The following is a 22,093-nucleotide window of genomic DNA, read 5'->3' as shown; positions in this document are numbered from 1 at the left end:
ACAGACTGACCTACAGCACCCAGCTCTAAAAAGGAGGGTCTGCAAAAAGGAGCACTCATGCAAAAACATTTTTTTTTTTACATTTTCAAATAATTGTCGGGACATTTGCTGCAAATCCGGGACTGTCCGTCTGGTCACCCCAACTATAAAAATCAAGTAAATCTTTAAGCAGCAATTCTCTCCCACCACCCTGAATCTGAGTTATTTGACTTTTATAGTCCAGGGGATGCCGCAGAGATCAAGCCCATTACTCCCAGTTCCAGGGGGGCACTGGTCTCCTGGAAATTAGACTTCATTTTTTTTTGTAAGCGGTTAGTTACATCTTTCTGCTGGCGGAGCGAGGCTGACCCCAGTGATCATATTGTTCTCCCAAACAAGTATTATCATCCAAGAAATGTCTCATTTACCAGCAATAAGGGGTCTCCCTGGAGCTGGGAGACCCCCCGATTCTAACAGAAAGTTAATAAAAAATGGTCAGCGGAAATGTAAAAGCCAAGAAGGGCGGGGGAGCCGCGCTGGTCCCTTCTTCCATGTGGTAACAAAGGAGGGAGAGGGGGTAAGGGGTATATACCTATAATTGGACCAACAAGTAGTTACATAGTAGTAGTAGTTGATATATTACAAGCTTTCGGACTTCTCAGGGTATGGCAGAAATACAGCGACACAATATTATATACAGTGTGTGTAAGAGGGATATCTGGTTACAATGGATGTTGAGAGGAATTTTTTTTAATTAAATTATTATTATTTTTTTTAAATATGTTGGAACCGCAACGTTGACATGTTATTAAACATTAGACAGGTCTGCAACCCTGCCTTCCACCATTATTACCTAGCATACAGCGCTTCCACTGCAGCAAGGGATTCTGGGAAATTACATGCAAATGGACACACAATGTGTCACCTTTTGCCTGAAATCCATTTTTACATGGAACCCAGAGCATTTGATTATAAGGTTTCCATGTAAAAAATGGATTTCAGGCAAAAGGTGACACTGTGTGCCCATTTGCATGTCATTATTTAATGATATATAGATTTATATACATAAACACACACACACACACACACACACAGCTTAGGCTTTGCTCATTGCCCCAAATTACCTGCTCATCTCTTCTTCTCCTGCCCACTGTGGTGCCAATGGTTTTGATAACGCCCGGTCTCTGTAGGGCCGTGTGCCCAGGGACTGAAGACAAGTTGGGGACTTGGTGGTTGTAAGGATGTGAACGGGCGTAAGGACTGGACATGGAGGTGATCACTGTGGGCTGGACCATCCACTGCAAGTCCTGGCTGGTAGTGATGGCATTAATGGTAGGGATAAAGGCACTGCTGGAACCCGGCATATCTGGCCTGAATTTCTGTGGGCAGAAGAATAGAATGATAAGGCAACATGAAATAACAACCAAGTGGAAAGCAGCTGACGAAAGTGAGCATTAGAAGCAGCTTGAGTTTTAAAGCAGTTTGAGTTCCAGGAGAACCTCAATGGAAGTATGGATGACCCAGTCATTTTGGGAAACGAAAATGTCCAGTGGTAATGTTATAACTGGTGAGCCAACAGATAAAAGGGTTGTCGTTAATATGTGCAATATTTGTCTCAGTCATCGGGCAGTTAGTATTCTTACTAGTGAAATGTCCTGGGATGTCAGAAGATCTACTGAACAAGAGGATTCCTTGTGGTCAAATCAACACTGCACTTATTCAGGTTAAGATACATGGTGTTTGAACGGGTTCTGATGACATTAGGAGGGAATACCCCAAATATAATGAAAGTTATATGTGATGCCTAGATTTGCAACAGCAATATTTTCACTATTCGGAGCCAACGCTTGTTTTTTTTGTATCTGGAGCTGGCGTCCCGATGCCCAACACAATGAGATCAGCTCCAGGACAAAAGGCAGTTAAATTACAATCTCTATAGTATGTCCCATCTTAACCATCAGTGGATGTTCAGCCAGGGAGTTAATTACACAATTCGAATCAAAAAGTTCCTTTTTTAAATATATGAAGAGAAACAGAGCACGTTTCTAGAAATTATGCCATTGAGTTACCCAGCTCGTTGGGATTTATTTAGTGACATCTACACTATCACACTTTGGAGTTAGAGGCTTTGCAGTAAAAATGTCCTTTTTTGCGCTACGAGAAGGAACCTGTAAATCGCATTACAAACTTGAATCTCAACCACCCCAGTGTACATCTGCGTTGCCCCAAAGGCAGACAGCCTGATGGGGCTCTCTAAGAGCTGCTCCCCTTTGCACAGGACCAGCGTGCTAAGGGTTAACATTTGCTTGTACTTTGTGGAGCGTCAACCCCACCCACTGGAATGTTAATGAGCCAAGAGGACACAAAGAACTTTGTGTTCACAGCTGCATTGAATCTCAACAACCCCAGTGTACATCTGCGTTGCTCCAAAGGAGGACAGTCTTTGGCGCAGCTAAAGGGTGTGAGCCGTTTGCTGCTGTTCGCTGGTGTTAAAGTGATGTTAAATCTTCTCTATTTCAATCTGAAACTCACAAGCCCTTTATCCCCTGTACCCAATTTTCCAACTCTATCTGTCCATGAAATGTCTGTGAATTGACCGTATAACCTGTTCTTTTAATGTAACAATGTACTGTTATAACTCTGTGCCCAGGACATACTTGAAAACGAGAGGTAACTCTCAATGTATTACTTCCTAGTGAAACATTTTTATAAATAAATAACCAGTCAATCATGGACTCAACATCATTTTAAAAGACACACACACACACACACACACACACACACACACACACACACACACACACACACACACACACACACACACACACACACACACACACACACACACACAGATTACAAACCAAGTAAAGCAAATAAATCAGCTTTACTTTTGTATAACCTGCTCAGACTTCAGTCAGGATACTTGAAATGATTCTCACCAATAGCTCTTTCAAAGCGCTTGTACAGTACGTTATTCTATGTGGAAGGACTATCCTGGCCACTATTACTATTGAGTATAAGCCACCAGGTACAACACAAAATCAGCATTTCACTTTGAGAGGCTCTGCAGATTTTTGTTGCCGTAATGGGCCCCCCCCCCTCACCCTCCCCCCCCCAAAAAAAACACACATGTTTTTAGGAGGTCTGAGAAGGTCTTACAGATTGTGCCTCTGGATCTTGTATTTACCAAGAGTCTCTGTGACGTTAGAGCTATATAGCATCATTATACAGGTGTTTTATGAAAAACCCTTAAGCTCACGTTTTTACTCCTAAATATGCCAATTTCGGCCACGGTAAGATCGCATCCTTCACAGCGCCCTGCTCTGTCTAGACATAAACCCCGATTAGTGTAGATTTTGCGTGGTTAGATCACAGCTCTCTCTGCACCTGGCTGCAGATGAAGGTAAAACTCTGTGCTTCACACACTGCCACTGAGCTGACAGCGACAAAAGTAGTGTCTGCCGCAGGCTAAAACCCTACTGAAAAGGAAAGCAAGGTTGTTCCAGGAACATTGCTGGCTCTTGCACATACCAGACCAGCTCTGAAGCCACAGTTAATCTCTCCGCTGCCGTTAGTGCCTGCAAGTTTGGGGTCTTATAATGCTACCCCTCAGTGTTTTTTGATGGCGTTACCAGGGTGGTTGGTTTAATTTTATCCTAGATCTGACACCTAGAAGTAATTTTTATAGTTAGACTTGAGGGGTTTCATTTCAGTCCCCCTTCCCCATCCACCTCTCACCCCCATCACTTATTGGCTCTCTGATATTGAGGCACCTAAGAAATTCAACTTGTAACTAATTTCCCCAGGCAATTAAAATAGCCAAATTATTGCTATTAGCATTATTACATTTATTTAGAAAACCCAGTTGGACTATTTTTTTTATTTTTCACAAAAGTATGTTTTCTGGCTGGCTACTCGGAATTAAGTATGGTATCAATATCACAGATACACACACACACACACACACACACACACACACACACACACACACACACACACACACACACACACACACACACACACACACACACACACACACACACACACACACACACACAGACACACACAGACACACACAGACACACACCTCTCCTCCGTGATCATTTAGATCAGCTCCCAAATGTCCCAGTTCTGTTATTTTTGGTCAGCTATCAGGGATTGCAACGCTGAGTGGCAGAGTGAAGAGAAAGGACAGGTTTTGTGCGTATACCTTATCAAACCTTAACAAATCATACACGGAGGTTCAGAGACACAGGTCCCCAAGATGAAAATAACTAGTTTTCAAAGTCAAGTGCGTTTTCCACCACATTATTTTCTGTCGCACGCTTTATTAGATAGATCGGTGTGGTTTCTTTTTGTTACACAGCGTTGACAATGCCTGCAGTATTAAAGACTGGTACAGATCCCCTTCTATATGCTCTTAGGCGGTTAGTGCACCTACAGTAATTAAAGGCGGTATCCCAAGTATCCCATTGGAAGACAGAGAGAGAAAGGATTTGTGGCGGCTTCAGGTCTAGCATTGTTCATTTTTTCCATTTTCTAAACTCTTTTAAACCAAATGTAACTTGTGATTTTTGCTCATAACCCAAGACCAGATCATCCAGATTCTCATTATGAAAAGGGTAAGAGGTGGGCGATTAAGGTGACCCCCCCCCCCCCCCAGGATTCCCCTCCCAAGGGGCAAGCTCCGCCAGGCCTGGTTTCCATGTGCGCTCCTTGTTGGCAAAGTAGAAATAGAACCGGGACCATGCGAGCCAGTACCTGGCAAATCCAGAACCAAACACAAACATGTATGAACTGTACCAAACAAGGCAAAAGACAAAGACGACAAGGAAATGAGAAGCCTTCCGTGGGATTCTCACCCACGTCACTAGGTGTAGAAATATTCAAATCTCCTGCGAAACCCAGTGCCAGGGAAGCTGCAGGTGCTATGTGATGCGATATAGTCTACGGGTGACTCATTTCCTTTTCCAAGCTGGGGATCAGATCACCGTTCTGCCATACAGGCCCCGAGGTTGTGGTAGGAAAATAGCCGTTATGCGAATGCATTTCTTCTCCCGACACTGCATGCTAAAATCACAGGTCAGTGTTAATGGACGCTACTATCAGAACGGGTTATCAACCCAGATCAGGGTGTCTATTAAAAACCCAGCCCTGCCAGCTCTCCATTCACTCCGAAATATCGCTCCCAAACCTACTAATGTGACAAAAATGCGCCAACACAACAATAAATAAACACCGAATCTGCGGATATGAACATACTGCAGTATTTGAAATACACGGGAGTGAGATTATTTAGATACATTTAACATTTTCTGGTTACTTTTCTAATCTATTAGCCCCTTGGCTGCCTGAACAATTAATAAGCTGTGGAACACTGTTCTTGCTAGGGCCCAAATTGGGCCTTACAACTTCACCAGCAAAGAGAAGACAGCTCCAGAGCATAGTACAGGCATACCCCGCTTTAAGTACACTCACTTTAAGTACACTCGCGAGTAAGGACATATCACCCAATAGGCAAACGGCAGCTCACGCATGCGCCTGTCAGCACGTCTTGAACAGCAATACTGGCTCCCTACCTGTACCGAAGCTGTGCGCAAGCGGGGAGACTATAGAGCCTGTTACACATGTGTTATTTACATCAGTTATGCACGTATATGACAATTGCAGTACAGTACATGCATCGATAAGTGGGAAAAAGGTACTGCTTCACTTTAAGTACATTTTCGCTTTACATACATGCTCCGGTCCCATTGCGTACGTTAATGCGGGGTATGCCCGTAAATAGGGTTCAGTGTCAGAGTGACAGGCTCAGGCATATATTGCAATAAAACGTTCCTTACAGGAAATCGTATTCAAAGTGACCAAGAGCTGTACAACAGGACTGACTGCCTCTGCCCTCTCCCACCATAAAGACTGCCTTAGAATGACAGACTTTGCTGGAAACCCATTGCATAATCCCCACCCACTGTAAAATGAGGCTCCTTTAATCTTCCTTCCCCATTACGTTTATATATTTACTCCAAGCCCAGTCACACCTAGGACCTGTCAGACAGTTAACCCCTTCCTCAACACATACTTTGCAGCTTATCCCCTAGACCCCATGAAAGATGCCTGTGTCAGTATTGGGCCTGTGTGTATTATTTTCATCTACGGAGCGTTATGCATCACAGAGTTCTTGCTATTTAAGAAGATTCTAGCTACGCTTCAGCTTGGTGACAATTTTCTACTCAATGACCTCATCCCTGATCTCCAGATTGTGGCATCAGAAGGAAAGTGATCACTGCAGAAACCTTAAATCAGCACCCCCTCCCCCTATACTTTTCTCAACACCCTTCCCCCCCCCCTTTTTTTTTCTTTCAGGATGGGAACCAGGGAGACCCTCAGTTTGCGAGATTCTTTGCAGTGATATTACCGGGTTTCAAACTCCTCCCCAGGGGAAACAAAATGGCCGCCAAACTGTGGGCCAATAGGAAGCCACAACATCATCCCTGGCTTCCTATTGGGTGGCCATTTAAAATCCCCTCCGCGATACCAGGAAGTTATACCCGGTAATGTCAGCACTAAGTAACCTCGGGAAGCAGCGGGTCTCAGGAGCTGGGAACAGTGCGGTCCAACTCCACGAGACTCCCTGGGTCCTCATCCGGTCAGATTAAAAACCAACCACGTAAGAAAATAATAATAAATATAGATACAGTATAAATAAAGACGAGCAAAGCTTACTCACACTTTCACCTTGTGCTCTGCTGATGTAACCCGGCTACACTGACTCAACTAGTTGTAATAAACCCTGCCACCTATTTTAATATTTAATGGGAGGGAGGAGGTGCTACTAAGGACTCACAATCACGATTCCCTTCCCTCTCCCCCCCCCCCTCTTTCTCTCCCCCCCCCCCCCCCCCTCCCCCAGGCTCCTACACATCCTCTGTTTACTGGAAATATGCGAATGGGTTTCCCATTGCACACAATCTCAGGAAGCGCTGCTCAGTGCTGCCAGAGAGGGCAGCAGAGAGGTGAGTACGGCGGGGACACGAGCTCATCATTTCTGGTAAATGTGCTTTGAAGTGCGAGGAATGTCTCCGGCTGGGAGAAGCCCCTCCCCCCCCCCCCTTTCTCACTCTCTTATGGCAGCCCGACAAATACATTGGAACAAAAAAGTTAAATAAAAGGAGGTCGCTTTTTTATTTTTGAGCATGTTGCACACATTCTTGTTTGTGTGGGGGGGAGGGGGGAGATTATATACACACATATACATACATACATACATACATTTTAGGTTATGGTGGTTTAAAAGGTGACTAAAAACTCTCCACCGTATAGCATATAAAAATATTACTTGTGATCACATTCACAGGTCTTAGACAGGTCTGCAACCCTGCTTTTCACCATTATCACCCAGCCTACAGTGCAGCAAGGGATGGAAGCACTGTATGCTAGGTGATAATGGCGAAAAGCGCAGACCTGTCTAAGACATGTGAATGTGCTCACAATATATATATATATATATATATATATACACACACACACACACACACACACACACACACACACACACACATATATATATACAGTGTTCGACAAACCTATACATTTGCACGCCCCGGGCGAGTGGATTTAACATCGTGGCGAGCTCCTATTGGCCCAAGCAGCACACGTGTGGTACTAGGTGGCGAGTAGATTTTTTGTTGGGCGAGTAGATTTTTTGGTGATTTGTCGACCACTGTATATATATATATATATATATCAGGGTCTCACCCCAGTCCCCTCCGCTACAGCGGGGGAAATTGCAGGCGTTGCAGGGAATTGTGAAGCGTCGCCGGAGGTTCCCGGCGGCTCCTTGTGCATGGCGGCGCCATGTTGAGGTTGTGCATGCATGCGCAGTGAGATCGCGCATGCGCGAGAGGCAGCCATTAGAAGAACAGGGCTCCGCGGGGACTACAAGCCCCCTAATGCATAGGAGCAAGTAGTCAGGTGCCACAAATAGGCCAATAGGGCTGCGAGGATCCTCCTGCTCGAGAAAAGATACATTTTGCATGCTGGAGACCACGCCAGTCGGAGCTGGGACATCAGAAGGGTAGAGTGTGAGTGTGCAGGGTGTCAGTGGCCGCTGCACTAGGCCACAGACCCTCTTAGGTCCCAGCTAGTCCCCGACTCACCTCAGCTTGTGGTTGCTACAGGGACAGGCCCCTCAGTTATTGTCACTGCCCATGTAATACAAGTGTGAGGGACACAGCTAGGACGCGGCTGCATCCTGGCCTCTGGTGGTCTGGGACCAGGCCATCAGCTATATGTGAGAGACATTCTTCGAGGTTGAACTGTCCACACAGGACACCACCCAACGTAGAGGCAGAGGCTTCACGGATGACATCGCTGGATCAGTGGATCCCCCCCATACCGTATCAGCGCTACCGGGTGCGGAGCAGGTACCCCACCTCACCAAGTGCACTAACTGTACACCTTCAGTTCTAGTGGGGCAGCACTGCTCACACATTTGGGTGGGCTAGCTCTTGTGGAAACCGGGGAGGTTAGGTGCCCAGGAGCAGCTCAGTACTTTGAGGGGACATTCCATTGGGGTGTGGGGGTTGGGTTGACGGGCCCTGTGGGGAAACGGCCGTATGTGGCCCACATTGGTGTGGTACTGTTATTCTGTCCGTTTGCCTAAAGTAAAACTGTTGTCTATCACTACGTGTATATTATTATTTGGGTCCTGTAACGGGGTAATCCCACATAGTCGGATCCCGCTACAGGTGGAGGCGGTTGCACCGGACGGGCCAGGCACACCCCAGGCTCCCAGCAGCGGAGGTTCAGCCCTCCTGTGAGCCACAGGCAACGCACCACACACGGTAGCCGCCATATCTCCCAGGGGGTGGGGGAACATACGCTACATACATATTTTTTTGTGTACATATTATATACATACATATACACACATACATACATACCATTATATAGTATATACATATACCAAAAATGTGAAATGTTACAGCTCAACGTTTGAGCCTCTCAAGATTTACATTTCAGAGAATTACATTTCCAATGGATTGCAGTGGCTGTCCTTCCTGTTGTGTGTATATATATATAGTTAATACTTCTGTCTCCTCATAAGTAAGGGTAATTTTGTCAAATTCTTTGGCTGAAGTGTGTGTGTGTGTGTGTGTGTGTGTGTGTGTGTGTGTGTGTGTGTGTGTGTGTGTGTGTGTGTGTGTGTGTGTGTGTGTGTGTGTGTATGTATGTATGTATATATATATATACACACACACACACACACACACACACACACACACACAAACACTTCAGCCAAAGAATTTGACAAAATTACCCTTACTTATGAGGAGACAGAAGTATTAACTATGTAATGCGTCATTGGGTGTAGAATTGGGGATTTGTTGTACACACACACACATTTATGCAATCATTATATCAACGTTTCAGACCTCTCTCAAGACCCTGATCGGGACTGAAACAATATAATGATCGTTTAAAATGCCCCCTTTTTTTTTGCATTAAGGGAGGTGCCTACAGCTTTTATTTTAATATGTCAACAATTGTGTATTGTAGTAGCACCCGACATCGCTCTCCTTTTTTTTTCCTTCTGTATGTTGAGCGTCCCTTCACCTCGTTTGTGAGATAGATACACACACACACACACACACACAGAGACACTGACACACTTTTCTGGCCTGCCGGGAGGATAAACAGGTTATGAAATAAGCTGGGTTTGTATAACGCTGTTGTGCAACGCTCTCACATTCCCACCCAGGGACATGTCCGACACCCGGCACATCGCGGAACTTGAGCAATTTGGTGAAAATATGTGCAGGTGGTGGGGAGTGAAACCCATTGCTGCCCGAGGGGCCTGCCATGCACTGTGCAGCAGTGAAGAGGTTAATGCAGAGGAACTCCCACGGCCCAAAATCAGAGGCACGTTGGGGTTCTGCACCAAAAACAAAAATTAAACATTTAAATGGAAAAGTACTTAAAATTATTATTTATATATTTTTTAAAACAGTGATTCTCCATTAATGTGTAGGAGACTTGCAAATAACAATCAGTGAGACTGGCTGCAGATCAGTCACACACAGACAATAGGAGAGAGCTGCTATGTAAGATCTTTAGAGAAATACTGATGCAACTAAACTGATTTTTCAAAGACAGAAACTGACTGTAGGACCTGGTCAACTTATATATCAGGGCTGGCCAACTCCAGTCCTCAAAGACCACCAGCCGGTCAGGCATTCAGGATATCCCTGCTTCAGCACAGGTGGCTCTATCAGTCCCTGCTGCAGCACAGGTGGCTCAATCAGTGGCACAGTCTTTGACTGAGCCACCTGTGCTGAAGCAGGGTTATCCTGAAAACCTGACCTGTCGGTTGCCCTTGAGGACTGGAATTGCCCACCCCTGATATATAGCTCTCCTGTTTGACATAATATATATGCTTTATAAGTGATGCGGTGGGTTTGGGGTTCTTGAGCTTGCTGGGATATTGTGTGTTTATTGATATTGCACGTTGCACGTTGTTTGGAGGTCAGTGGCCCATCCTCCCCCCCCCCCCCCAGGGTTTAAGCTCGCCCCCTGCCCCACTTTCCAAGTTGCCGTTTTTTTTATGTTCCTGTTGTTATGACAGCTCCAATGTGGTTCTTCTCCCTCACAGAGGGGGACATGGAGGATTTAGTAGTGTTAGGACCTGCAATTAGATCATGCCGTGACGTGGCTGCAGGCTTATAACACTTTGCCCAAAGGGTTTAACTAAATGACCCTTACTCGTGAGAATATCAGCACTGAGGTATTGCAGTATGTATTTTGTCACGTTTAATGTAGCGCTGGGCATTTTTGTCTTTTGCTGTATGCAGTTGGCCACGCTCAGCAGCTCCCCTGTTTGACAATATATACGATGTGGTGGGTTTTGGGGGTTCTTGAGCTTGCCGGGATATTGTGCGTTTACCCCCGATATATGATTGGAAGAAGAAGAAAGACAAATCTCCCCCCGCCAAGCCTTGATCCCCAACCTACTGTAGACTGTCTCTAACCCCCCCCCCCCCCCCCCCCACTTTTTTGCTGACACCTGCAGCTGTTCGGGTCCTGGGTGGGGACACGCGGCTCCTTCAGCTTCCAAAATTCCTGTGCAACAAGCTCCAGCCTGCTGCGTGACTCCTCTCTCACAGCCGAGCCTGGGCCGCGGAGGAACAGAGCCAGCAAACCCACCAGGGAGCGTCTGCTAACAGGCTCATCCCTTTACAGACCACTCTCAGCTGATTTAGAGTCAGTCTCGCTGATTTTTATAATACAACTTTATTTCATACAGTATATAGCGCTTTTCTGCCAATGGGACTCAAAGCACTGCACAATTACAGTATAGTAGGTGTATTATAAGCAGCAGTGTACATGGGATTTTTTTTTTACAGACACCATCCCTGTCCCGCAGAGCTTACAATCTATGTTTTTGGTGCCTGAGGCACATGGAGATAAAGTGCCCGAGCTCGCAAGGAGACGACACTGGGATTTAACCAGCTTCCACTGCTTCACACTCAGTTATTGTTATCAAAGTCACTCTGAGCCTTAGCTCACTGAGCCACTCGTGTAGCATGCAAACTCTACAAAATCAGCTCTTATTAGACAGGCTGCAAAGAAACCTAGAGAACGTGGCTGTGACACACTGCTGGTTTAACCCCTGCAGTGCCAGAGGATTAGCACGCCTGTGGGACAGGCCCCTCTCCTGCGCGGATGGGATTAGGGGTTAGCTGCCCCCCGATGGGATATCTTTACCAGTCTCTCTCCGAGGAGGAACGACGGACAACGTTTGCAAAGCGACATGGGATCCAGACGTCGGCTGGTTAAGCTTCGCGAGCCTGCGGTTCAACGTTGCTTTTATAAAAAAAAAACATAATTCCAAGAGAACAAAAGGCGGAGGAAGCAGATTAACCTTTAGTAAACTCGCCGGCCGGAAGACGAAACTCAGACGGTTTCGCAGAACTTCCGGTGAAACAATAAATAAATGAGATGGGTTATAAAAAAAAAACCAGTTACGAGAGGTTGGCAGGATGCTCCCATGCGGCACCTCGTTAACCCCTTCCCTGCCAGCGGGGCATGAGGCAGGGAAGGGGTTAAGTGCCAGCTAGTACCTACAGTATGGACAGAAATGAATTACGCAATACATACAGCTCGGTTAATCCCTCCACTGCTTTAATGCGGCACCGATAGTGTACACAGCGACGTGCATAATATTTGGGACGGTTCCAAAGGGTGGGGAAACAGTTTCAGGCGAGGAGAATCCGGCTTGTGCAGCCGACACAACACAGACAAACAAACAAACAAACAAAACTCTTCAATGTACAGGTCTCCTCTAAGAGATACAAAGTAGAGCTCTACTCACAAGTTCATAATGTAATTCTCCATTTAATGTGACAGCCAATAACAGAGGAGAAAGAACGTTTCAGACCCCATATGGACCTTTCATAATATTTGGAAGGCGCAGCAAGGCTTTCGCCTCTAGGAATATCTTATAAGAGGTCCTACTTTTTTTTTTTTTTCTTCCCGACAGGCTTGGACCTGGGGGTCCCCCATAAGGCTGCGCTTATAGTGGCGGCGACAGCGACGTCGCGGCAAAACAAATGCGTTGCTGCCGTGGCGTGCGCTTATAGTAAGCGCGATGCGACGGCTTCCTCGCGATCGCTGGAAGTCATCTCAATTTGATTATTCCAGCAACCGCAGCCTGGCGTCACCGTTGCGGGCACTATAAGCGCAGCAGAGTTCGCTCCTGCTTCAGAGCAGTGACATCACCAACTCTTCAAGTATGAACAATTGGCTGTCCTGCATAGTTTTAGAGCAGGGGGGGCGTGACTATTAAGGGAGGGGTGTGTCAATGGCTGGATCGGGGCTGTGTGTGTGTGTGTCTGTATGCTCTGGGAACATACTGGGCACATAGCCCCCAGCTTCTGTTGACTATACAGACTTGCTACCCTCTATCCTCTCCCTTCCACCTCTCTCCACTCTGCCTATACTGCCTCTCTCCCCCATTGGTCAGAGCAGGGTCACGTGACCCTGCGCTCGAAAGACTCTTTCCCTTGTCTCCCCAAGCACCAAGCTTGGGAGAGCGTGCCCGCACATGAGCGTGCCACCTGGAGGGGAAGATAAGGATTCAAAGAGGTAACCACGCCAAGTACGGTCAGCGCCACCGGGGACTCAAGCCTCACGCCACAATTTCCAGCTCTGGGACCTCCTCCCACCACAGTTTGAGATACTTACCAGCTTTTAATCTCCCTCTGGGGGAAACAAAATGGCTGCCAAACATCAGGCCACTAAGAAGCTATGACATCGGTTGTGCCTTCCTATTGGATGGCCATTTTAATCCCCTTTAAAAACCATGAACTAATCCCCGCAACTTCACTAGTATGCATCTGGGGAACCAATAGTCCGATTCAGATCTGGTTTCAGTTCTGTAACATTCGTCTCAGTCGATTGCTCCTTTAAATGTAAACTACCCTGCTGACCCTTCTAGCAGCGTGGTTAATTCCTTGAAGAGATCAGTGATAACAACGTGATTGGTCCCCGGTGTAGTTCCATTAGAGCAGCGTTTAACTTTTTTTGGTTAAGGAACCCCATATTTATACTGTGATATTCTAAGGCAGGGGAGCGCAAACTTTTTGTGCTGCGCCCCCCTGTCTCTCTGCCCCCGGCTCTCGCGCCCCCCTGCCTTCCTTCAGGCGCGTAAGATGACGCTGCGTGTGCGTGTGACGTCAGGTCACATGGTGCCGCGGCGTCTATTGACGCCGCGTTGCCATGGCGACACAACACAGACGGCTGAATCCCGGTAAGTAAACAGTTGCAGGGGCCTCACGCGATCCCCCGGCATTTAATTTAAATGCCTGGGGGAAGAGCGCGGGGCCTCTGCAACTGCCCGCGCCCCCCCAGCACAATCTCCCGCCCCCCCTGGGGGTCGCGCCCCCCACTTTGCGCACCGCTGTTCTAAGGAACCCGAACAGGGCGTCTGAGATCAAATGCATTGTAAATTCTTCTGGATTCGATACCCTTTTAAATTACCTGGAAACTGCCAGGGAACCTTTTAGGGAGGTCCGAGGGAACCCAGGTTGAAAGACACTGCACTGGAGTAATGAGCCCGAGTTAGCAGGAACTGGATTGCAATACATAAGAATCCTAACATGCTGCAGCCTGCGCCAAAACTGCAACCTTACCCACACAACCTATACACAAAAAAAGCCATAGGGGCATTCTTGAGACTGATAGATTTCCAGGAGTTGGGTTGCCAATGGCCAACAGAGATGTTAACCTCCCAGGAGCAAATTAGTGTGACAAGAATAGTAGTGATAAAGTCCCCTGGGGACAGCATGCTCTGCGGGATAGCGCCCCTCCCGCCCCTTAATGGTAAGAAAATAAAAACCCAGTAGAGTTCTACTCACAAGTCTCTCAGCATGAGATTTATAATGAAACATCAGAGTGCAGCGTTTGTGGTCCAATCAGGACCTTTCATCAGGAGAGCTCTTTGTGATCAAAGTGTGATGGTACCATTATTATTATTATTATTATTATTATTATTCTACTTTGCTTATTTTCAGTTTATTTCTCTTAAATAGATATATAACCTGTTTTTAAAACATAACTATTGCCTAAACCTCTCCTAAATGCTGCCACCCAACAAGCTTAGCCGGAGTCGCATAACAGCTTTAGAAACGGCACTGTACCACTGTTATTAAAGCATCTCTACCTCTGCCTAAAGACAGTGAATTTACATCCAAAATAAGGTTATAATTATACCAAACCCACCCAAAGTGTGTGCTCTTGGCTAGAACCATACACACGCACACACACACACACACGCACACACACCCACAAATTACAGGGGGAACAAGTGCCAGGGACAGAGCTAACAGCTTCAAAGCCCTTATCCCAGGGGTGAGCAACTCCAGTCCTCAAGAGCCACAAACAGGTCAGGTTTTCAGGATCTCAGCGTCAGCAGGTCTTCGACCAAGGGGGGTGGGGGAGAGCTAGAGAAGGGAACCCCCAGTCTGGGCAGAAGTTGGATCTCTGCGCCGACGGGAGGGAGTGCGGGGGCTCCCGGGCAGGCATGAGCGCTTCTCCCCGAGAGTTAGACGTGTGTATTTATTTTCTTTGAGCGAGGGGGGGGGGGGGGGGGGAGGGAGGGAACACCCGGAGCGGGTCGCCTCCTGTAGCGTATCGTGTTGCCATGACGACAGACTTGACGCCACAACATCATAGCACGACATGCCATGGCAACATGATGTCATGACGTCGCAACGCTGCCGGAGGGCCACTGGTCAAGGCAAGTGCCCTTAACTTTTTGTCCAGGGGGGCCCCGGGGCCAGCATGTCACCTTGGGCCCCGCAAAGCCTTTGGTCGGCCCTGCTTGTTGGGGGGTGGGGGTCTTGAGGACCCCTGCTGTATAAGATATAAAACCATCAGAGCCGCATATAGAACATTTTTGCAACAGAAATGTGATGGTAAGAGTTGCATGGCAAGAATTCATATTGCTGCGTTGTATAAGAAAAAGGGTTATTACAATGATATTTCTGTATACGGTCAAGTTCTCATAACAGTCCCTAAAAGGTAGTCATATGATTGACAGGTTAAAATTAAGTGATTGACAGTTAAACACACATTATACCGTATGTTTCCATTATTTCTGAACATGCATCCTGGAAATCTTAGGTGCGGGGTGCGCAGAAATCCCATTATCTGATCACAATGATGGAGCAAACAAGATTTCAGGGTGTTCAGGGTGTTCCCAAAAGGCCATAGACACGATGGCTACATTATTCTACGTACTGTTTAAATAATATGTAATCCAATTCATTGTTTGCATATTTTTATGGGATTGCTGCTACAGTCTATTTGATTTAGGGCAGCGATATATATTACAAACGCCTAAAGCTTAAGCACAAATTATTTTTCCGTCTCCTTTTTCGATTTGAATTTTTAGCGGTCACTTGTTTTTATTTTCTACCCGCTGCCTTAAAAGTGCATTGTGTTCTGCTGAAGAATGTCTTCTGTCTACTCCTTTTGTATCTAAAACACCCTCTCCCACCTCAACCCTCTCTCACTCACTGCCCCAGACCTTAATACCCGACTGGCACCCTCTCTCTCCACCTTTAGGACCTCTCTTAAAAACACACCTGTTTAATGAAGCATATGGATAGCTCCGTTGGCTGATACTATACATCTCAGATGCACTGACCTTGGCCCCCTGCAGACACACTTATCAGAACACCCTCCTACTGTCTCTGTAAGTTCTCCCCACTTACCACTTAGATTGTAAGCTCTTCTGGGCAGGGACTCCTTTTATGTCTTAAAGCAGTTGTTCCTATTATGTGTTATATTATTACGTCACATGTATTAGTGCTGTGAAGCGTGATGTACATGGATGGCGCGATATAAAGATACACATACAATCCCAGACAGGTGAATTTCTTCGGGGCCTCTGAATGGGGTAGTGTTTATCAACCAAGTTTTTTTTCTTTCCCCTCATCATCCTCTGCCCTTATCAGAGAGCCAATAAATATAAGGGGAGGTGTACCGATGCTGTACAAGCACTCGCTGATCGCACCGAAGGGAGCAGCTAGAGGGAATGAAACCCCTCTCAAGTGCAACTTTAAAAAATATACTTTAAAAAAAGTGTCAGATTTGGGTAAAGACATTTTTTTTATCAATTACCCAGATGAGAGCCCTTAAATATGTCACTGGATTTATTTCAACTTGAAGGGATTGCATCTTTAATCATCAACAGTCTGGCTTCATAACCAAGTCCATCCCAATGCATTGATTTTAAATCTCATTAGTGACAGGAGACTGCAATCTTCTTTTGTAACTGAAATATTATAATAGACAATTGCACTAAAAATTCTAAAATCATTTATATATAAAATCGGCTTAGGTCTTATCCCCAGCTCGGAAAAGAAGCTGGATGAAAAAAAATGGATATTTCATAAATCACCTCGTTTAATGCAATGGAACATGTCACAGTCATTAGGCCACTTTGTCGTGTGTGGATGGAACTGGAGACTTTACTCCAGCAGAGGCCAGTATAGGCCTTGTTGCGTTTCATATGTAAGTGTTAGGAACTTTGCCAGGTTGGAAGGCCTGCGTGAGAGGCAGCGTGGACTGAACCAGTGGGCCTTTCCGGTAACAATTGGATCACGCGGCAGAACCAAATATGTGTCCCCGCAACAGTATTCTCATCATAGAGCTGAATTTCTCACTTCCTGGGCTTAACACTGCTGCCTGTATCAATAATGCCGAAAATGTAAATTAAAAAAAGGGGAAACCCCTGTAGTTTGCAAGTTCTGCAGCTACTGTAAAGTGAATTCAAACACACACGAGAAATGGGGAGGAATACATTATTTCCTTCATCGATAAAAAAATAATTATTCTTATATAGATCTGAGATCCCTGATTCATAGAGCTTACAATCTAAGTTGAATGCCGCGGTACAAGGAAATAAAGGGAACTGCATGGGGTCACGAGAACTTACAGCAAAAGAGTCAAACCCGGTTGCATTAAGGCTAGTATAGGGCATTAAATTGGTCAGAACTGTAATTATTCACATGTTGCTCTGAAGACTTTTCTAACCTTTGCTGTGTATACAGAAGCACAGAAAGAAAGAAAGAAAGAAAGAAAGAAAGAAAGAAAGAAAGAAAGAAAGAAAGAAAGAAAGAAAGAAAGAAAGAAAAAACCTGCATTGGGGCTTTATTCTTAGATAAAATCTGATTTTTGCAGCATAGATATTTTCATAACCAAAAAAAAAACCCCTCTGTTTCTTTATACTGCGGCATATTAACCCAGTGCAATGCAGTCCCCCCAGGCAGGGAAGGGGTTAATAGTAGGCATAGGCCTTAGGTGATTGAGACTGGCTGGGGGGTTTCATTATTTACCAGGTTGGGGGTTCTCTCCCCCCCCCTCCCCTCATTTCTAATCAATTGTTTGCACAGCACAAAAGGACCGGGCAGTTTCTGTTCTGTATAGGGTGGCACGTACCCTCACTCACCCAGGCACAGCCATATCAGCACTAGCCCTGCAGGAGCACAAGGTGGGCTGGGTGTGGCAGCAGAATGAACTTTACTGTTTGATTTAAGCTGCCTCTCTAAATCGATCCAACAAAGTACAGGGAGAGGGAGGGAATGAACGAGGGCTGGAAAACGGGCTTCCAAGGAAAATGTCACCCTTTTAATGACGGAGGCCTTGCAATGCTTGGCATTAAACTGGTAAATTTCCAGCACAACCCCAAAAAAATATAGAACATTTCATATCATTATCTTCAGCCCTTGTCAATCCACTGCTGGATGACTACATCCCCAATGATATATAGATATATCTATAGATCTATCCATCTATACATACACACACAAGCAGATTTAACATAGAAAACATTGGCTGCTCTGGCTTTCTCTGCAAGTTTTGCATTATGTTTGCAGCCAGGAAACTTTGAGAAGTCACCTCTAGCCACTGAAGCACCGAGGCGCTGTAGTTGGCATGCGGTGAGGGCTGCAATAAGCTGCTATGAAACCTAGTTGCAGTTCTTGCCCAAGTCACTTTACTGTAGCTCCCACACTGAACTAAAGCATAACCAGATTGCCAGCCTCCTCACCAATGCTGCTCTGCAAATGTACCATTGTAACTTGCACAGTGCTCAACTCTACAGCCCTCCCCCCCCCCTTCCAAGTTGGGTTCAGGATATCACAGCTTCAGCACAGGTGGCTCAATCAGTACCTGCTTCAGCTCAAATATGTTGAAAACCTGACCTGTTGGGGGTGGCTTGAGGACTGGAATTGAGCATCCATGATCTGACTCTACAAAGCACCAACAGCAAGGGGTATGTTCATGTGTGCGTGTGTAAGATCTATGCAGCAGAGCTCTACTTACTGTACCAGTGTACTGTATGTTGTAATGTTGTGTTATTGCCAACAGTGTACTGTGTTATGGAATATGTTGGTGCTTCACAAATAATAGTGTGTATATATATATATATATATATATATATATACATACATACATACATACATACATACATACATATATATATATATCACTAAGTTTATTTGTACTAAGGACTGTATACGGAAGAGGCACTGAAAATCTGAATTTCCTACATGGGAATCACTGCAAAAGAACAAAGTGCAGCAAATATGAAATACTTCGAGAATAAAGTGGGGGCTCCAGTATTTCCAGCTGCTCACTATCATTGTCATGCTGTATGTTTATTTTCAGCATAAGAATACAAATGTCCCACTACAAATCAGTTACAAAAGACACATACATTTGTGAGTTAACCCTTTCTGTGCCCCTTCTCATTGCAGCTCCCTCTGGGGTTTACAAAATAGTGTCCAAATTCCTGTGTCCTTCTTACCCAACCTGTACTCATTATAAGGATACTGCAGGCGCTGCCTGTAGTTTTACCTGTAACATGTCAGACTGACTCTGCTTCTAATTAATTCATTGCTGCCCACCTCCAGCAGTGTAAATGGTTATTTGTGGGGGGCTGACTACCTCAGTCCAGTGTCCATGCGTTGCAAGCCCCTATTGCACTAAAGGGGTTAGAGGCTCCATGTGCTTACAGCACATTTCTGCCGTGTCTCACACACACACACACACACACACACACACACACACACAAACACACACACACACAAAATCACATCTAGATCACAGGGGAAACTCAGCTACCCCCACATAGCCAGTGACACAGAGCACATCTACTGTACACAGCTGTCTAAAGACTCAACAAGTGGGAACTGTGCCTAAAGGAACCCAAAATAAGTGATTAATGCTGGTAGTACTGCCCTCCCTGTACTGAAGCATTGGCCATGGGCAGATCTGGTCAGCTTTGTAAAAGGACGATACAGAAGCAGAGCTGGGTGCTGTAAGGATGGGGGGCAGTGCAGTTGGGATGGGGTGCAGTTGGGATGGGGTGCAGTGCTGTAAGGATGGGGTGCAGTGATCCTCACCTGGTGGATTGAGGTAGATAAAGTGCTGCCTGGGTAACCCTCAGGGTGAGCTGGAGAGCTGCTGCTACCACGGGAGGAGCTGTCAAAATTCCCTGAATAATCCTGGTACATGATCCGAAGTCTGCAAACCAAGGGGAGGAAATGATCCGGTTTCTTCTATCCGATCTTCAAATAAAGAGAGACTTTGCTCCAGTTCTCTTGTTGTACTTTGGGTGAAACCGATCCGTGTTGCACAACGCCCCACCCGTGCAACTCAATAATAATATTAATAGTAATAAAACGGGATCGGTCAGTCCTACTTCTATTCAAACAGCCTGGTGTCTGCGGAACCAGCACCATTCAAACCGAGCAGGAAACAACACACGGTGTCCTATTCATTTCTTCATCCACAAACTTCCTAAGAAAAGTAACAAAAAAATGAAGGGGGAAAAAAAAAAGTATTTCCCCCTATTCTGTATAGTTGTATTAATCAGCTTCTCACTTTAAAAACAAAATCCAGTCTTTGAAACCAAAGCAACAAAAAAAAAGAAGAAAAAAGCTTACAAACTATCAACTTGTTAAATGAAAAGAAATACTATGTATCAATGTGTCTTTGTGTTAGTGTGTCTATGTATTAATGTATCAATGTGTCTATGTATTAATGTATGAATATATAAAAAGGTATCTATGTATTAATGTATCTATGTATTAATGTATCTATGTATCAGTGTGCCTATGTATTAGTGTGCCTATGTATTAGTGTGTATGTATTAGTGTGCCTATGTATCTATTCCCATGCAGCTCTCCGGGGACCAGGATGACTCAATAGTCTCGCTCTTAATAATTCACTTTGCTCAGTGTCTTCAGCCTTATTCCCTTTTGAGCATAGTAATGCAGAGTGCACTGCACAGCCCTTCCTCTGCTCTGCTCTGCTCTGCTCTCCTGGGCTCTGGGCTCCTCTGCTCTGCCTGGGTGAGTCAGTGCAATGGCATTACTCCCAGCCCACTCTGACTATCTACTAACTAAGCAGAGAGGACACACAGCAGCTGCTGACGTCACCCTCCCCATCTCCTCCTCCACACTGCAATGGGAGAGAGGGAGAGAGGGAGGGGGGGGGGGACACTCTTCTGCAAGAGATGCTGCAAATGCCACCGCTTCCTTTGCAACATAAACTCCAAGTCATAGACATACCATTATGTGTGATCTCCCCCTATCTGCTCTTGTGACCCTTACTGTGCTTGCGTGTAATATCTGGGTAAGTGAACCACCCTCCAACCCTCCCCCCACCTCTCTCTGCACCACTTGGTTCGGTCCATTGACGCATGAAGCCATAGATGGGCATTTGCATGTAGTGACGCGCGTGTGGGTTCCCTTGCTTCGGGTGACGTGTGCAGGCAGGGATTCCCTCCCCGGCTCTGTGGGCTGCAGCCTGTGGAAGGCGCGTTTAACCCTTTGGCTGACAGACAGCTGCCTGCAGGTCTGGTACCGGCCGGGTCCCGAGCGGCTGCACAGGTGCTGACCCAGGAAAGATGTGGGGGTTAGAGGAGCCGGAGACCGCAGGGGGGGGAGGATCCCAGCGCAAAACCTCATGCAGAAATTAGATTGTAAGCTCTTCTGCTAGAACTTGCATGAGACCATAACGATGTCAATCAGGCACAGCGCATCACTTATAATGTTATTACCTATGTACACTGCGTCACTTATGGGCATATGTGGATACACACACAAATGTAACACACACACACACACACACACACACACACACACACACACGCTCGCTCCATTTTTTTCCTGTTTTACCCTGATGCTTGTGATGTTGGATTAAAACCTTTTTGTATTTGAATACTATTTTTGAGTGCTGCGGATTTTGTGTTTTTGTTTTTATATATATATATATATATATATATATATATATAAAAAAAAAATCTGGTCACAGATAACATTCCAAGATGCACTGTTTTTAATTAAACCCCTTGCCTGCTTTATTCAATGTAACATCTGGAAGAAGGGATCAGTATATCTCGAAAGCTCGCACAAATAAAAGCATTTTGTTAGCCACAGAACGGTATCGTCTATTCATTCTTGATTATTAAAGTTTGTGTAACACGGTACAGATACCTCTACATATATATATATATATATATATATATATATATATACATATA

At 45.6% G+C, this 22,093-nt stretch overlaps 1 protein-coding gene across 2 annotated transcripts in view; it reads right to left on the bottom strand.

Annotated features, from left to right (window-relative positions):
* FOSL2 (FOS like 2, AP-1 transcription factor subunit) overlaps nt 1-20,947 on the bottom strand; it is a 31,175-nt gene extending 10,228 nt beyond the window's left edge. The window contains exons 1-2 of one of the 2 annotated variants that reach the window (XM_075595410.1): nt 19,950-20,947; nt 1,104-1,358 (exon numbers count right to left, since the gene is read on the bottom strand). In XM_075595410.1, coding sequence (XP_075451525.1) covers nt 1,104-1,358; nt 19,950-20,060 — 366 coding nt within the window. In that variant the 5' untranslated portion in view covers nt 20,061-20,947. Of the gene's footprint in view, nt 1-1,103; nt 1,359-6,706; nt 6,750-19,949 lie in introns of those variants that run through there. The other variant, XM_075595411.1, reaches the window with a different exon arrangement.
* Nucleotides 20,948-22,093: the final 1,146 nt, after the last annotated feature.

Source organism: Ascaphus truei, chromosome 4 (assembly GCF_040206685.1).
Source record: "Ascaphus truei isolate aAscTru1 chromosome 4, aAscTru1.hap1, whole genome shotgun sequence".
NCBI classification, from domain to species: Eukaryota; Metazoa; Chordata; class Amphibia; order Anura; family Ascaphidae; genus Ascaphus; species Ascaphus truei.
Note: the sequence above shows the minus strand (reverse complement) of the source record. Positions and strands in the feature narration are given on the sequence as shown.